The sequence below is a fragment of the Drosophila subobscura genome, chromosome J, assembly GCF_008121235.1.
Source record: "Drosophila subobscura isolate 14011-0131.10 chromosome J, UCBerk_Dsub_1.0, whole genome shotgun sequence".
Lineage (NCBI taxonomy): Eukaryota > Metazoa > Arthropoda > Insecta > Diptera > Drosophilidae > Drosophila > Drosophila subobscura.
Window position 1 is genome coordinate 6,049,915 of NC_048532.1, and position 16,170 is coordinate 6,066,084.

Genomic DNA, 16,170 nt, shown 5'->3' on the forward strand with positions numbered 1-16,170 from the left:
AAGGGTGACTCAGAGCAGAAGAGAGAGAAGCAACAGGGACACTCACGTGCACTTGAACTCATCGTGGCCGCAGAAAAACAAAGTCTGCCTGCGATGATCCCCCACATGCTCGAGTAGCGAACCCTCGATGTAGGTGCAGACCTTCTCGCCACTCAACACACACTGATCGTACTCGGTGTTGACCCACTTGGGGTTGGGCATTTCCCGATTGGTGCGCCTGCGACCAGGCACGAAGATCCACGGGGCGCGTATGTAGTAATACCAACTGATCACCCGCTCCACCGGATCACGCACCATATTGATGTAGATCGGGCGGGGCTGTTCGTTCTTGGTGAAGTTCAGAAAGTTGACGTGGCTGGCGAAGACAGTGCCATCCTCCAGGTTGACTATATTCTCAATCATATCGCTCTGCTCGGGCAGCTCTAGCAGTGGCAGGACTCCGCCAACCTGCGGATCCTTCTCCACCTCATAGTCATGGACTTTGCCCAGCTGACGCATCAGCTCGATCAGCTGCATGCTGCCCGTTTTGGGCACTCGATTGAAGAACACCACATCAATGTCAGCCTTGGGGGTGTTGTTAAGATCTTGGGCATTCAACTGAAGGATCTGCAAAGGGGATACCTTTGAGTAAGTGGGTGGGGAATGTTGGGGGAGTCGCACATGTGATGGGTGGGTTCAAGCTAACCAAAATGCCCAGCAAAAAAGGATTAGTAGCGAAAAGAGAGAGAGAGAGAGAAAGACACGCGGGTGGAAAGTTGTGTGTAAAAAGTCTATTGGTGTTCGTAGATCATAGAAGTTCATTCTTAGTTGACTAGATATGTATATCCGCGAATCGTTGCTTGTTGATGGCTATATACTGCATGTACAATCGCTGCATGACGAACTGGTACAGCTCGAGTTCAAATTTAAAGCTGTCCTTCAGATACCGCTCCACATCCTCATCCAAACTGTTGTTGTGCGGCGTCGTGTTTCTTGTAAATGTTTGAGGTTGTGCTATCGAAAAATATGTTTACATCAAGGACTCAGTCAACAAAACAATTGGCAGTGGAATAACCTACAGTAGTAGACCTTTGCGGCACCTGCAAAGAAACGCGGTATGTAGGCCTCGAGCACGGCCAGTGTGACATTCGTTTGCTCCCAGGTGCCCACCACAGCGTATTCCTGCTCCACATTCCTCTTGGCCATTTGCATTGTTGCCTCGGAGTTTAACTGCCTGAATAACGATTGCAAATGATTGAAACTGAGACAGCAGAAAGGGGAGAATCGCAGTGGGGAAAACCTACTTGCAGATCGCTGCATTGCCGCACAAATGCAAATTGAATCTTCGCCAGTCGCCGTTGAATGGGTTGTGAGCATCGAACACACAGTGCGGAGCTATACGCTGCTTCACACACTCGTTGAATGTCATGTCGTAGTAGGTTTTGTCCTGAATTTTCTTTCTGGGGTTGCGCCGAACGGACTGAGCCGCGAACTTCGGGTGTCGCATGTAGTAGTAGGCGCTGATCACCTTCTCTATGGGATGGCGCACCAAGTTCATGTAGATGGGCCGCGGCATGTCGTGTGCCGTGAAATTCACCCAGTTTGTGTGCTCCACATAGGCCGATGGCTCGGAGAGTTCCATTAGCTGATGCACGAATTCCCTTTCCTCCACAAAGCTGTCTACAATAGACCTTTTGGGCTGTATCACATTGCGGAATGTGTCAAAGCCGTTCTGATTGCCCAGCTCTTTGATTAGGTGCGTCATCGACTGGCTGCCCGTCTTTTCAATGCGATTAAAGAGCACAAATTCCCGTTCGGCTTTGGGTGTGTTATTCAGTCGTGCCGCATCCAGTTCTTCCAGCTTTAAATCGTAAGAAAAACGCAGAAAAATAACAGCAAAAACCAACAAACCAGACAATTACAGATACTTTTTTGGGATGAGTAAAGTTAGTGGAGCTGAAAGACCGCTGTCCGAACTACGTATTTGTATCCTACTGAATAATGAATCGAACTTCTTGTGATAATCACAATTGCAAGTGTCTATTTATTGAGAAATATTGCCGATACAAGCGCTGCTTGCAAAAGTAATAGAATTCGTATTCCTGTGTGAAATTTGTACGCATTATTCGCTTGATCCTTTCGCTGATCTTGGGTTTCCAGTGGTTCGTATTTCGCTTCCTAAAGGCCAGACCTTTGACGGGCTCTGCAGAAAAAATTTGTGAAACAAGCTGCACGGTATCTTCAAGTAAGTTTTTACCATAATACAGCTCGGTGCTGCCGCGAAAGAAACGTGGTATAAAATGCTCGAGCACGGCCAGGGTAACATTCACATCCTCCCAGGAGCCAACCACCGAAAAGTCACGCTCCACATTCTGCTTGGCCCGTGCCACAGCCGCGGGCGTATTGAAGGGTCTGTGCGTGGCAAGGGAAAATCATCTTAAGAATAAAAGTTGAAACAGATCCCGGACTACCTACTCGCATAGGGGTGCATGACCGCAGAAGAACAAACTCTGTCGCTTATGATCAGCGGAATCCTCTTTAAAGTTCAGCCCAAAATCATAGCGACACTCAAAGTCATGTGTCAGCACACAATCCTCAAAGTTTTTCTGATAGTGAGTGCGATTTTCGAATTTTCCAGTAATTTTAAACATTTGCAGGGAGTTCCAGGGCGTACGCTTGTAGTAGTACCAGCTAATAACCCGCTCCACGGGATCCCGAATCTGCGCAAATTGGGGAATGATTTTTGAGAGGAAGAACAGAACAAACAACTGCAGGATTTTCTGCTGCTTCTCCTACCAAATTGATGTAGATGGGTTGGGGTAATTGAAACTGTCGAAAGTTCACATAATTGGCATGCTCGGCATAGGCAAAAGCATCCTCCTCCATCAGATCCAGTATGCGATGGGCCTCCACCTTTTGTTTCTCAAACGACCAATAGACTCCGGTGGGCTTGGAGAAGGGCGAGCGAGCGTTCTGGAAGTGATTTCGCTCGCCCAGGCGGAGCATCAGCTCAATGAGCGTCTCACTGCCCGTCTTGGGCACACGATTGAAGAACAGTATATCCCGGGTATGGTATTTGGTGTTGTTCAGGAACTTTGGATTCAAGCGCCACAGCTGCAAAATGGTCAGGGGAATAGAGTAGATTCGAACCACAAGAGGAACCCAACAGATAAATGGTGCTACAGACAGAGAGAGGCACACAAAGCTGTATATTCACACAGAAAGCAATCAAAAATTGTAGTATTATTGTGTACTATATAGTCCTGAGAATTTTAATCATACTATCGTGGACATGGCTTAGGCTTAGCTCTAATCGAATTCTAGTCTTGTTCTGTTCTGTTCTAATACTCCTCGTTGTAGTCGTTGCGCTGCTCGGGCACCAGCAGATAGTCGTCCTCCCCGAAGCCCTTGCCATGACTCAATGCGGCATATTGGAGATACAAACGCTGCTTGCAGAACTCATAGAACTCAATCTCGTTGGTCAGATTCTTCCGCAGGATCATGCGCGTTTCGTCGCTCACGATCCGTGTGACATTATTGCGATTAACGCGTGACAAACGATCTTTGCCCACTAGAAATTAATGCGAATTCAGTGAAGTAGCGGCAGAGGTCAAAGTTCAGTTTGTTCTTACGATAGTAGGCCACCTTGGCATTACGGAAATATCGTGGTATGTAGGCCTCGAGCACGGATAGCGTGATATTTGTGTCCTCCCAGGTGCCAACGACGGCATATTCCGACTCCACAGTACGCTTGGCCTTCTGCATGGCCACCACCGAATTGAAGGGCCTAACAGGGATTCGGTTTTTGGTATGAGATCTAAGGGAAACTTTCGCCCTACTTACATGCACAACTTCTGATTCATGCCGCAGAAGAACAAGGTCTGACGACGGTGATCACCCGCCTCGTTTTTCACCTGCATCTGAGTGAAAGTACAGTGGGGATCGTGATTGCGGACACATGTGTCCAGGTCCATGTCGAGGAACTCGTCCGCTGGCATGGCCGGTGCCTTGTCGCCCAGCTTGGCCTGCATGTCGCGATAGTACCACCGGGCACGGATGTAGTAGTGCCAGCTGATGATGCGGTCAATGGGATCGCGCACAAGATTAATGTAGATCGGACGCGGCAGGTGGAATCTGGTAAAGTTGATGTACGCTATGTGCTGGCTGTAAATGTGCGGCTTGGGGCGTGTTAGCAGGTCGGAGAGTAGATCGTTTTGGTGCTGTTTGTTCATCAGGACAGTCTCGTGGGCACTTCCCTTGTTGCGGGCATGATTAAACCCATTGATCTTGCCCAGGCGTGCCATCAGCTCCATCAGCGACTGGCTGCCCACCTTGGGTACGCGATTGAAGAATACAAAATCAACTTCAGCGTATTTGGTATTGTTTAGTAAATCGGCTTGCAAATTGAAGCCATCAATGCCATCGAGCTTTTCATCATCAGCAGCCTCATCGTCATCCTCCTCGTCATCATCCTCGTCGTCGCCATAGTGCGCCTCATCTTGTTGCAGAGGCTTATCCTCGGGCAGGGCCAAGCTGTTTGTCATGTGCGGCCTTGTGCAGATGCGCCTGATGGGGCGCCCGATGCTGGTGCTGCTTTGAGTGATGATCGTGATGGTGTCCGTGGGAAGGTTCCTCCTCGCTGCTACGGCGATCGTGCACATTGTATCCACGTAGCTACATGCAAATAACAACTTGTCAGTCGACAAACCCAATCGAAAGTGCACCAAGCTAAGGACGTGGTTAGGGAAATACCGAAAGATCAAGCAGTACGAAAATTAACACAGTTTTATTACACTTGAAAAAATAAACACCTAATTTAAGTGGCTTCCCTGAGCTTCGGATCTTGATCCAACTTGAACGCGATATACTGCTTATAGAGACGATGCCTGATGAACTGATACAACTCAATCTCCCTAGTCATGTTGCGTGTGAGCAGCGCCCTCGCCTTGTCGCTGAGTGTGGGCCTGAAATTGTTGCGATTCACATTGCCCAGCCGGCTGCGCAGGGCATAGTACTCATCCTTGGCGCCGGCAAAGTACTTTGGTATGTAGGCCTCCAGCACAGTCAGCGTGATGTTTGTGTCCTCCCATGTGCCCACAACAGCGTAGTGCTCCTCCACATTCCGTTTGGCCCGCTGCATCGACTCGTGCGAGTTGAAGGGCCTGCGAGAAGGTTTTTTGAGGGATTGTACTTTGGGTTGTACTCTTGCATGGGGATTAGGTTGCGCTGGTATAGGGATTGAAGAGCTCTAAGACGACACAGCCCAACGACTACCATCGCTAACTCTTTCGACTGCTACTCACATGCACACGGAGGTGGTGTGACCACAAAAGTACAACGATTGCCGTCGATGATCGCCCAGATTGCCCATTTCCATTTGCTCGTACACACATTCCGGATCGTGCTCTTCGATGCATTCATTAAAGTCCTTTCGCACCCACTCCACGCTGGGCAGCACCGCCTTGTCGCCGAAAGTCTCCCGCCGCTCGGCCAGATACCAGGGGGCGCGGGCATAGTAGAACCAGCTGACTAAACGCTCGATGGGATCGCGCACCAGGTTGATGTAGATGGGCCAGGGCTCGTCCAAGAGATCAAAGTCGATGAAGGCCACATGCTTGGTGTATGTGTTGGGTCCCGTGCTGTTCAGCACATCGCTGTGTAGGAAGTTCTTGGCATATTGTGGATCCATGAGGACCACTTCGTAGAGGCCCTCGATATCACGGCGTGCCTCGAAGCCATTCCGCTTGGCCAGGATCTTGAGCAGCTCCATCATCTTTTCGCTGCCAGTCTTTGTCACTCGATTGAAGAATATCGTGTCCAGCTGGGCTCGCGGTGTGTTGTTTAGTTGTGCGGCATTCAGGTGTGTTAGCTGCCGGATTGCAAAAGTTTTTTTTTGGGGAGTTGTTGCTTGTTGGTGTAGGATAATTTCTTGGGACACACAAAGCTACACGAACATGAACGAGTCAACACAAGTAGGACAACATATACATATAGATACAGACTTTAAGCGGTTTTTTTTGTGGGATGCAACAGGGAGACGCCGCACCTGGGGGCATGGGCAGCGAGTCCCATCATCTTAAATAGTTTTACGGGTTTCGCATTTAGGATTTCGCAAAAAGTCGCGCACACAGCTGGATCTATGTGGGCATAAATAATAATCCTCCCCACAGCTCTTACTTACCTTTTTGGACACTTGCTCATTTATTTTAATCTTTATAAATCGAATTTCTATCGCTTCTATGTCGCAACTAACTAACCACGCAAAAAAAACTCTAAGAAAAATATATTCAACCTGCGCTGACAAAATTCCAAGACAGAGTCGAAGTGTAATTTTCGTTTTTGTTAGTGTTAGCAGATAGAGAACTGCATATAGGATAGAGACAGCTGGAGGTATAGCCAGAGCTATAGATAGATTGTAGTTTGTAGATGTAGGGATAGCTAATAGACGACTGACTACCAGAGCTAAACTGATTGCATAATTACTAGTGTGTGGGTGTTGTTTGTGTTGTATGTTGTGTGGGTGTGTGTATGTGCTAGGAAGGAGAATGCTACGGCGATTGAATGATCCACAAATGAGGCCGAGACATAGAGAGAGGCAGCGCGCATGAGCCGTAGAGAGAGAGTGGCAGCGAGTATGATCCGTAGAGAGCAACAGCGATGATGATCGAATGAGACAGAGAGCATGGAAGAGCGCACATTCCATGGGGCAGGCAGGCAATTTATGCAATATCAAACACCAAGGAGCTGAAGCTACCTTTCCGCTTTTAATGGAGTTTCATCGATGATTTGTATTTGTAGCTAATGCCAACCAATTATGTATGCAACAATGTTTACGACATGATGGGCAGGCAATATGCGAGATATATCAAGATGCGAATATTTATGAAATTAGCTTACCTGGCCAGTGCTTTTCAGATATTGATAGGTGCCATGCAGCGTGTTGATATCATCGTGTTCTGAAAGGTTGTGGAAGATATTAGATTACTAGATAATTTAAGTGAAAGAAACTCTCAATAAATTCCAAAAAAAGTAGAAAAAGATAAATGCATTTTTTCTGTTAATATTTCCCCTGAAAAATAACTCTATTCCGAGCACGTTTCAAAGATGTAAACACAGTCAAACCTGACAAGTTACATCAATTTCCAGTACACCTGCCATGACCTTAGAAACGGACTGCCAAAAAAACAAAAAAGGAAGTAATCGGAATACTTTTACTTTCGACTTGTGCCCAAAAGGTGTTTATGCAATATTCGGAATGGGAAGCCATTGTCAGCTTTGATAAATAAATGACGATGAGTGCAGTAAATATGCAAGCTCATGGCGACTCCTTTCACTTTGCCGAATCACTTAGGATGCGATAGGGATCATCCTCAGACTTCGAAAGGTTTTCCCACTCCCTGTAGCTCCTCTCACCACCCATCCTTAACAGACCAACGCAAAACGCATGCAAATGGCAAGCTTTTGCGTGTCCATTTGTTGGCGGTGTCGTGAGGGCAATTAAAATGTTGATGTCTAGGCATTTGTCCAGTTTTGCACAGACGGGGCCGCTGGACACACAATACAATTTAGCAGCAAATGGTAAATGACTGCAATCGAATATTTGGACAGGCTTAAACAGAGAGACAAGGAGACAAAGAGAGAGAGGCTGATGCGGAAAACATCTTGATTTTCAAGTGTAGTGTGGGTCGATCGCACCACTTTGGTTTTTTTTTGGCTTAGGCTAAAGTATTTCATAATTCCTGCCCGAACTGAACGAGGAAGTGTGTGTATCCATCCATCCATCCCAGTCCCCAGCCCCATATCCAGTCCGTGTCCACTCCAATTGCCTGTAAACCAGATTCGTTGTGTTGTATTTGGTCAATTGGGCAGTTTCTCTGAAAAATGTGAATGAAAGTGGTGGCCCAACTGGTTTGTTGGTCCGTGTCTGTCTGTGTCTCTCTCTCTCTCTGCTTAACCACCGACAACAAAGTCAGTGAACCAAAAGTGAAACACATTTTGCGGTTGAAACCTTAAAATAGAAGACTGTTCTCCTTTTATATTTCATTTACGTAAATTTTTTTACGAGTATTTGGGTTTGTTTGTGCGGTCTGGAAAATTGGGTCACATCCCATGCAGTTGTCTCTTGCAGTTCTTACACTTCGGCTGTGATCTGGTTAGTGCGTTATTTTTATATTCTGCTGTTCTAAAGCGACCTTCAGTCGAAGCTTAGCTCCGGTTATTGGCCACTTCAGGTGCCGGCTGAAGGTGAACAACGTAACATGTGGTTCAGGCTTATACATTTCTTACACGTACAATATATGATGCATGGGAACCTGTAGAATCATTCTGAGGTGAGGCCAAAGTTGGCCAGAGTTGGTTCTAAGCAGGGAATGCTGTTGAGAGGGGATGGACTGCGAGAAAGTGTTGGTGGTCAGTGATGTGGCTTAACCAGTAAGTATGGATACAAATGTTGCAGCTCCGTTTATCTGACCATCTGTTACTCTAGTCTACTGTATGTTTTATCTATCCACCCAAGTCTTTTATACCAATATACATATGTATATTATTTTATCTTTATACCCATAGACTCTTTCACTTCAATAATCATTTATGTTTCAAGGACCTTCTGGCTGTCTTGCTATCTATTTGAAGTCTATTTTCTGATCAGTTTCTTTCCGGTTAATTTTACCAACTAATTTCTAGCCTTATTCCGCCCAAGAGTTCGCTCATTAGTCTAATTTTAGGTTTCATTTTTCTCTTTCTCGATCTTAAGACCTGACCGTACCCCTTGGTTACGCCCCTGCCACAGCAAATTGCCAGCTTGCAGTTTTTCCGCTAAATTGGACCTCAACTCTGGACACTTTTGGTTTGGCTGTGTAGTTAGGTGTTCGTATTGCTATTGGTCTATGGCCGGGGTCTCTGTCTAATTGAAAATAAAGTTGCTCGCTGCGGCAGCAGTGAGCGCTAAGAACTGGTTTGCTATGCATTTTTGCCAGGGGCAAAGTTGGCATTGCTACACTTTAGTTTTTTTTTCCTCTTCTCTTCGCTTGTGCTAGTTAAAGGTGTAGACAATTGTTGGGTTGACTGCTTTTTTTTTCATCGGAGACAATGATTCGAGACAGGTAGAGGACTGATGGGTTTTATTGGGTTTGCTCTTTAGTATCAGGGATGGATTGTTTTTGAGGCGATTCTTTGAGGGTGTAAACGATCAAAGTTGACATTGATTTGTGGATGAACTACAGGCCTGTACATCAATCACACTTGCAGTTACTTGGAGACATTTTCGTGGAATTTTTAGTTGAAGAACACTCAGTTTATTCATTGATGTTTGTCATTGACTGAGTGATTCATCAAACAATTACAAATTGTTGTCATTCTTCTGAATATTTCCTATCCATATTATTGATTTTCCCACCACAACGTTCTTCTGCTTATCTCTTTCATTAAATCTCTCCTAACAGTCACAACAATCCATTAAAGAATCTTCAACGTGAGTCATGTTTCCGTCATGTTTCCACATGGTCATTAGACCACGACATAAACCACAGCCCCCAGTCCAAAAACTCCACTTGGCTGCAATTTTCAGAGCTGTTAATTAGCCCAAGTCAAGTTCAATGTTGGCACACAAAACGCAGCTAAAGAAAAAGCTAAAAGCCGGCTAACGGTGTCATCATCATGATGATGGCCAAAACGAGCTTGTTGAGCTGAGTGTACGACTGTCTGTCTGTATGTCTGTACGTCTTTATCTTTTTCTCGCACTCGACCCCCGAGAGTCGTGTGAGTCAATTAAATGAAATATTTATGAATGAATGAATACGTATGGCTGAAGGTAAACCGTTTGTGCATTTTACAGATACTATTTTTTTCGTTTTGTCTTTTCTTTTTTGCTGGAAAACCTCCATCAACGTCACACACTTTTGCTTTGTTTTCTTTTCATTTTTTATAAATTTTTCCATTTTTTTTTTTTTTTTTTTGGCCATTAGCCGGATTTTGCCTTGGAGGGGGCCTAAACAGGGACAATTTGTAACTGTCTTTGGTGTACAAGAGACAGTGCAGTTGACGCGTGCGCAGACGCAGACCCAGCGCCAGCAGCCACAATGGAGATGGCACCAGCTGAGCAGCTGGCGGCAGCCCACAAGTGCACTACGGTCTGTCTCTGTCCCATCTGGCTCGACTTCATCATCATCATCATCTCTTACTGTGGAAGTCTTTGGCAGTGCCCCGTCTGGGTCTTTTGTTCCACTGCACTGCCAGCTGGCTGTTGTTGGCAATCACCGCAGTAAGGCGTGAAGTTTTCAGTTCCCCAGTCTTCCTCCGCCCAGGCATCACCTTGCCACAGACTTCCCCTAGAGATCACCTTGTTGCTTTCGTCAGTGGCTCAGCAGCTGCTGCTGTTGCTGTTGCTTTTGTCTAATTTGCAAGTTGAATTGCACGGCCTAAGCGAGCCCCAAAACTTCCGGCATAGAAATTAGGTTTTTCTTTTTTTTTGCTTTTTCCCGAAAGTTTTGATTTGATTTCGGTTGTCCTCTGCAGCTGTACGTAGTAGTAGCATTGCCTAATGATGGAGTTATTAGTCCAATTACAGCCTGCCACTGACGATGATCATTAGCCTCTCGCTCAAGCCTCAAGTGGCAGAATCTCAAGTGACGCTCTAAAAAATCTTCGTTTTGGGTTGAGGAGCCACCCATTATGCTTAGTTTTAAATGCGTTTTCATTGTGGTTAGGCTTTTGTTTGGCTTTGGAGAATGTTCGACAAACATTTTAGAGAGGGAGAAGAGTGTCAAGAGATTGCTTTTGAGGTCTCTGGTAATGTGATCTTAACGAGAGTACTCGAAATCGGTGGCTGGAGTGGGTAGTCTGTATACACTGATCTACAGATAAATGAGAAAGGACTTTTGCCAGATTTTCTCTTGGTAAATATATTCACAGAGGAACCACAAAAAAGCTTATGCCACACGAAATTAATCCACAAATTTCCCCCTTGTGTTGTTTGCTAATTGAATTAATAATATTATAATCAATATGCTGCTGCATTATTCATTACGGCCACAAAACAAAACTCCGCTTAGCGCAATGTCAAAAGGTTAAATTCGCTACACAAAAAAGTAAAGAGGGGAAAAGGTTGCCCCAGGGGGCTGTGAACAGCACACCTGTGTGTGCCAAAATAATTTATTAATGCACTAAAATATGCACAAATAAAAAGGCAAAGGTATCATCTATGTAAAAACATGCATATTGTAATTAAAAAGCATGCAGCACCTATTTGGTCCACCACCAACTGCGATTATCTATGGCTATGCATATCGACAAAATGTATGCGCATTGTGTTGATATTAATTTGAGAGTTTATTAGTGCTATTCCATGGCACACAAAATCCGATTATTGCATGAAGGGGATGTTACTATTTTTGGGTGTCCTTCCGTAAAATATTCTACAATTTATTCATGCATAAAGCAATGCGCACTAATTTAGCTTAAAACGATCAACTAATTTATGGCCAGAGCCAGAGCTAAAAATATTAACTAAGGTCGGTAGTTGTTCTTTTTTTTCTGCCGGTTGTGGGTCTGAGGTCCACGGGTCAATGTGGTAATTAAAAATCAATTGGGCGTTGCCGATGTTCGAAAGCTGTTGCCACCTTATGGTGGGCCTGCCTTTTGGGGTATATTAGGCAGCAAGAAGGGGATATATTTTTCTGCTAGCTACAATTTTCAAAGAAACTTTTCTCAGGATTTTTAGAAGTGAGTCTTCTTCTAGAAAATTTTTCCATAGAACATCTTCTAGTCGAAACTAATTTCTGCAGGCCCGCAATGATATTTCTTTGCCTGTACTTCCTGTACACAATTGATGTCTTATCTGATACGCAACGCGAATGCAATCGAGCGCGAAATTTGGCCCACAATACGGCCTTGGGCTCGTTGTGGGAATGATGGGGAGATGCGTTAGATATGTATCTGTGTATCTGTTGTGTGTTACTTACTGCCCGCATCGTGACCGCTGACGTGATTGCCGGTCAGGCCGAGGGCGGAGAACTCGGAGGGCTGCAGCTTCACCTCCATCTCCTTGAGACGGCTGTTCAGCTTGTTGGTGTGCATGAATAGGAAGAAGGTGCACGATATGGCTAGCAGGGCAATCAGCTCCACGGATCTGCAATAGAAGGGCACAATTTGTTAGTCAAAGATTAAATGACAGCCCCCCATTCGAAGGTAGGGAGGCTGTGTCGTAACTGTGTCTGGTATGGTAACAGAGATTCTATTTATAATGGCCATTAAGCGTTTATAATTTACGCCAAATTGGTTTTTAGCAGCTATTATTTCATTTACACTTCGAATTGCTGTCACACACAGAGAGCAACAGGAACAGAATGGCGGGACCAAAACGTTTCTGCCCTTCGGTTAGGAACAGGGAGAGGGCAGGGGACAGGCACTGGTACGGCGACGGCGACGGCGACTACAAAGTGTGCGCTGTGACAACATTTAATTAAGTTGTGAAAAGCCAGAAGAAAACAAAATGAAACAAAGCAAAAATCGGCGAGGGTACACAAGAAATGCATCAGAATAGAGAGAGAGACTGCACAAATTATAAAAGAAATTAACAAAACAATGCGGGATGGGTTCATGGGGAGGTTCCAGCTCCAAGGATTGGGAACTGCAGGAGTTGTTACCTGTCACGGATGCGGTACAGTTCAGGGATTGGGGCATTTTAGTTGGGCAGCCTGGGATTTCAGAAATACGAGTATTTTAAGGCGTATTTAAATAAATGTTTCCTGTCTTTCATGTAAATAAATCTCAATGATAATCACCATAGAAGATGGGAAAATGACTATCAATAGCTTGTTGATTATACAAACATTTCTATGAGAAACTATAATTAAATATTTTTGGAATAATAACTGAGAAATTATTAGTGTCTGTTGAGTGCTTCTAAAAGTTTGTATAGTAGAAATATTTGTATTTTCTTCAGATTTTATTTATGGAATTTTATATGGAAGTCAACCTTAAAGTCCCAAGCATTTCATATTTTCCATAGACTCAATCCATTCTGCCCATTCCATTCCATTCCATTCTATTCTCTGTTCTCCCTGAATATTTGTATATAATTGAATTCCTAGCATTCAGATTTGGCATTACTTGTGGCCTGGAGTCGGTAAGCCATACCACACTCGGGCTCTTACTCGTGCAACAATGACCCACTTGCGTGCCACACGGGAGGGCTTAACCGAGTTGCAACAGACCGGACAACCTTTTGTGGAACCCGCATTTCGCCCTGTCCTGGTCACTATTTCTGAACGAAACATAGATATGTATGTATATGTGTGTATGTTTATATAGGTATAACTTTTTATTTTTTATATACTTTTTTGGGTTTTTCTATTTTTATATTTGCTCAACGTTGATAACAAAACAAAGCGAAAGAAGCACAAAGAAATAGAAAGAAAACAAAACGATTGAAAAAGTAAAAAAAACCAAACGAAAAAAAGAACAAAAAATGAGAAAAACCAAGTAAAAATTGCAATGCAAACTGTTTTCTTTGGCAACTTTTTTAATGCAGCTGTCCGGTGTCCACAGTCCGCGGTCCCCAGTCCCCTGTCTGTTGTCCGTTGTCCGCTGTCCGTTGTCCGCTCTGCAACAGCTCCAACTCGAGCTAGAGCTCCAGCCGGACAGCGGGGAAAAAATGCAGAAGAAAGAAACAAAATTAAAAGCAACAAAAAACGATGAAAAAATGTGAATAAATATTTTTTTATTGTTCGCTTTTGTTGGCATAAATCTACGGGCCAGATATAAGAGAAGTCTCGGACGGGACGGGCCTTAAAAAACGGTATCAAAATAATAATGACAATAAATGCGGCCATAGAAGGGAACACAAATACGAGTAGGAGAGTGCTCCCCCCAGTCCCCAGTCTCCTGGTACTGTTCAGTTAAGCTTCGTTCGGGTCTTGTTTAGTTTGTCATCAGGTGCACAGAGAGTAATTTATTTCAAATGACTGCACTGGCGTCTGAGTTGGAGTTGGAGATGCAGACAGTCTGTGTCTAAGCAAAATCACAGACCTCGCTCTGGTTTGACTTTCATGAAATGGATCTCTTGGCCAAATCCAGATACACAGATTTGTTTGCTGAAACATTCACCAGGGGCTGCCCTGGCCATAAGGCGCTTTCGCTTGTGGACGATGGTCACCTGCTGTGTGGACTTGGCTCAACTTCTTAGCTAGAGTTCGGGTGTTTTTCTTTTCTGTTGTCTCTGTGGGGGAGGCTTCATTTCATTAGCCCACAGTTGACGCCAAAAGTTTGTGGCTTATGTGCATGTGAATGTCTCTAGTTGGCCCTGATGATTCGCATTAATGCGCCCTCTTTTTTTCGGCCAACTTATTGTTAAAGTTGATACTAAAGTGGCCTGCAAATCCCACTTAAGCGCTGTTGCCACCCAAACTTGGGCCTCGTCTTGTGCATTTACAAAACTTTGCTTTTCTTTTTTTTTGCTTTTGCTTTTCGTTTGCAGAAAGCACGGAATTTATTGACATTTTGTTTGGTTCTCTGTGCTACTCCCATCGGGTCGCTGCCAGGCGTGTAAATGCCGAAAGTTATGTGATTATTAAAATAATTTTACGTGACTGCGTCGATTTCTTTTGGACATTTGGCTTGGCTTGGCCCCCACACATGGCCTAGGCGACTCCTTGGTGTGTTATCATGGGGGGGTCTGTTGGATTTCGTTCCGATTGCAGTTCGTTTGCTGCCACGTAGCACATGTGCAGGCCATTAGGGAACCAGGACCAGGGACCTCGAACCATACTCGGTTCGTTAGCGCTTTTTTTTCTCGCTCTTCTCATACTATGCGAATGCGTATCTGTATGCGATACGAGTTCTATTTCCCTTTGGTGGGTGTGGGTAGGTGTGGGTGTGCATCTAGAGGTTGGGGGATCGTGGATGTAATGGCTGGTGGATTGCCTCCAACAGGGGCGTATTTGATGCCAGGCTATATATAATTCTAGCTGTTCGATTTGCCTGCAACTTTGTCGGAGTGATTGAAATGTGCGTGCCAAAGATCGGGAGAAATCTTAAAGAGAAAGACAGAATATTCTCTCCCTAACTGTACATTTATTACTACGATTCATGCTCTACCATAATCGATGCTTCCCATCGCGGAATCACTTTGGAATCGCAACGAGTTCAATGTCCAAGTGCCCCATTTTCTACGCCAAACATGCTACACTAGGCAACAGGCTGCACCTTTCACTTGAGTTGAGAGTTGGATGATAGATATCTGTACCGATGTTGGGGGGAAATGCGATGGCAACGACATAAAACTGCCTGACGTTGCATGCAAATTGCTCGCCATTTCCGCTCAGTGTCATTTGGATGCCCATACGTAGGCACCAACTACCGAACACTGAACACCGACTAGCGACTACCGACTGCAGACATAATTTAATTAAACGATGGCAAATTTTCCAGCTAATCAAATAGTAAAACGGCATGCGGCCAACAAAATTGCAGTCAGTTTCGAGGCATTAGAAATGAAGATTGCAAAATGCGCAATCCATAAGCAAAAAACGACAAAACGGAATGTACTTCAGTGATATACAATGAAGCAACTTCAATTCCAGCTACAGCTCCAGCTCCAACTCCAAGTCATACTTCAGGCTGTGAGCAGGCGCAACAAATTGTTCAAGACATGAAGATTTCTTTCGCAATCAGTCTTATTTTTGGATGGGGAGAAGCCCCACTCCGGTTCCCCTCCAATTCTGCAATCAATATACACGCATTAGACAGATTTCGAAAGGTGTTTGAACTCGTCATAGATTTGCCCCCCGGTTGCGGCATTAGAAGTGGATAAACAAGTTGAAAGAACTCGTATGAATCGCAGATAAAAATGGCAAGATGGGATCGCCGAGGAGCATGAAATTCTGCCCCTGACTTTGTGAAATTATTCTCTTTTCTATCATTAGCATTTTGTTCAGCATCGCTTGGTCTGGCCTGGCCTGGCCTGGGCTCCATGACATAACCCAAAGTCTTGGCCCGGCGTGGCGGCAGATCTTTTTTTATAACTAGTTTGGCCCCGGGTCACACACATACACAATGAGTTGCCTGATTTAATATGCAAAGAAATTGATTTTTTTTCTCGCATTTTTGCGGCTTTGCTAAAGTTCAACAAACTTTTAGCCGTAGCCATTTTTTCGTACAGTTTTTTGTGTTGTTTTTAGGGAAGCCTTTCGCTAG

At 44.8% G+C, this 16,170-nt stretch overlaps 1 protein-coding gene across 8 annotated transcripts in view; it reads right to left on the minus strand.

The window, feature by feature from the left end:
• LOC117895429 (heparan sulfate 2-O-sulfotransferase pipe-like) overlaps positions 1-16,170 on the minus strand; it is a 36,561-nt gene that overhangs the window by 6,652 nt on the left and 13,739 nt on the right. For 2 of the 8 annotated variants that reach the window (XM_034803071.1, XM_034803076.1), the window contains exons 2-3: positions 11,937-12,103; positions 6,877-6,935 (exon numbers count right to left, since the gene is read on the minus strand). In XM_034803071.1, the coding sequence (XP_034658962.1) occupies positions 6,877-6,935; positions 11,937-12,103 (226 nt within the window). Of the gene's footprint in view, positions 1-27; positions 607-755; positions 994-1,058; positions 1,214-1,283; positions 1,841-1,878; positions 2,392-2,454; positions 2,700-2,775; positions 3,094-3,214; positions 3,551-3,611; positions 3,767-3,822; positions 4,654-4,676; positions 5,142-5,282; positions 5,849-6,876; positions 6,936-11,936; positions 12,104-16,170 lie in introns of those variants that run through there. The other 6 variants (XM_034803073.1, XM_034803074.1, XM_034803070.1 and 3 more) reach the window with 6 other exon arrangements.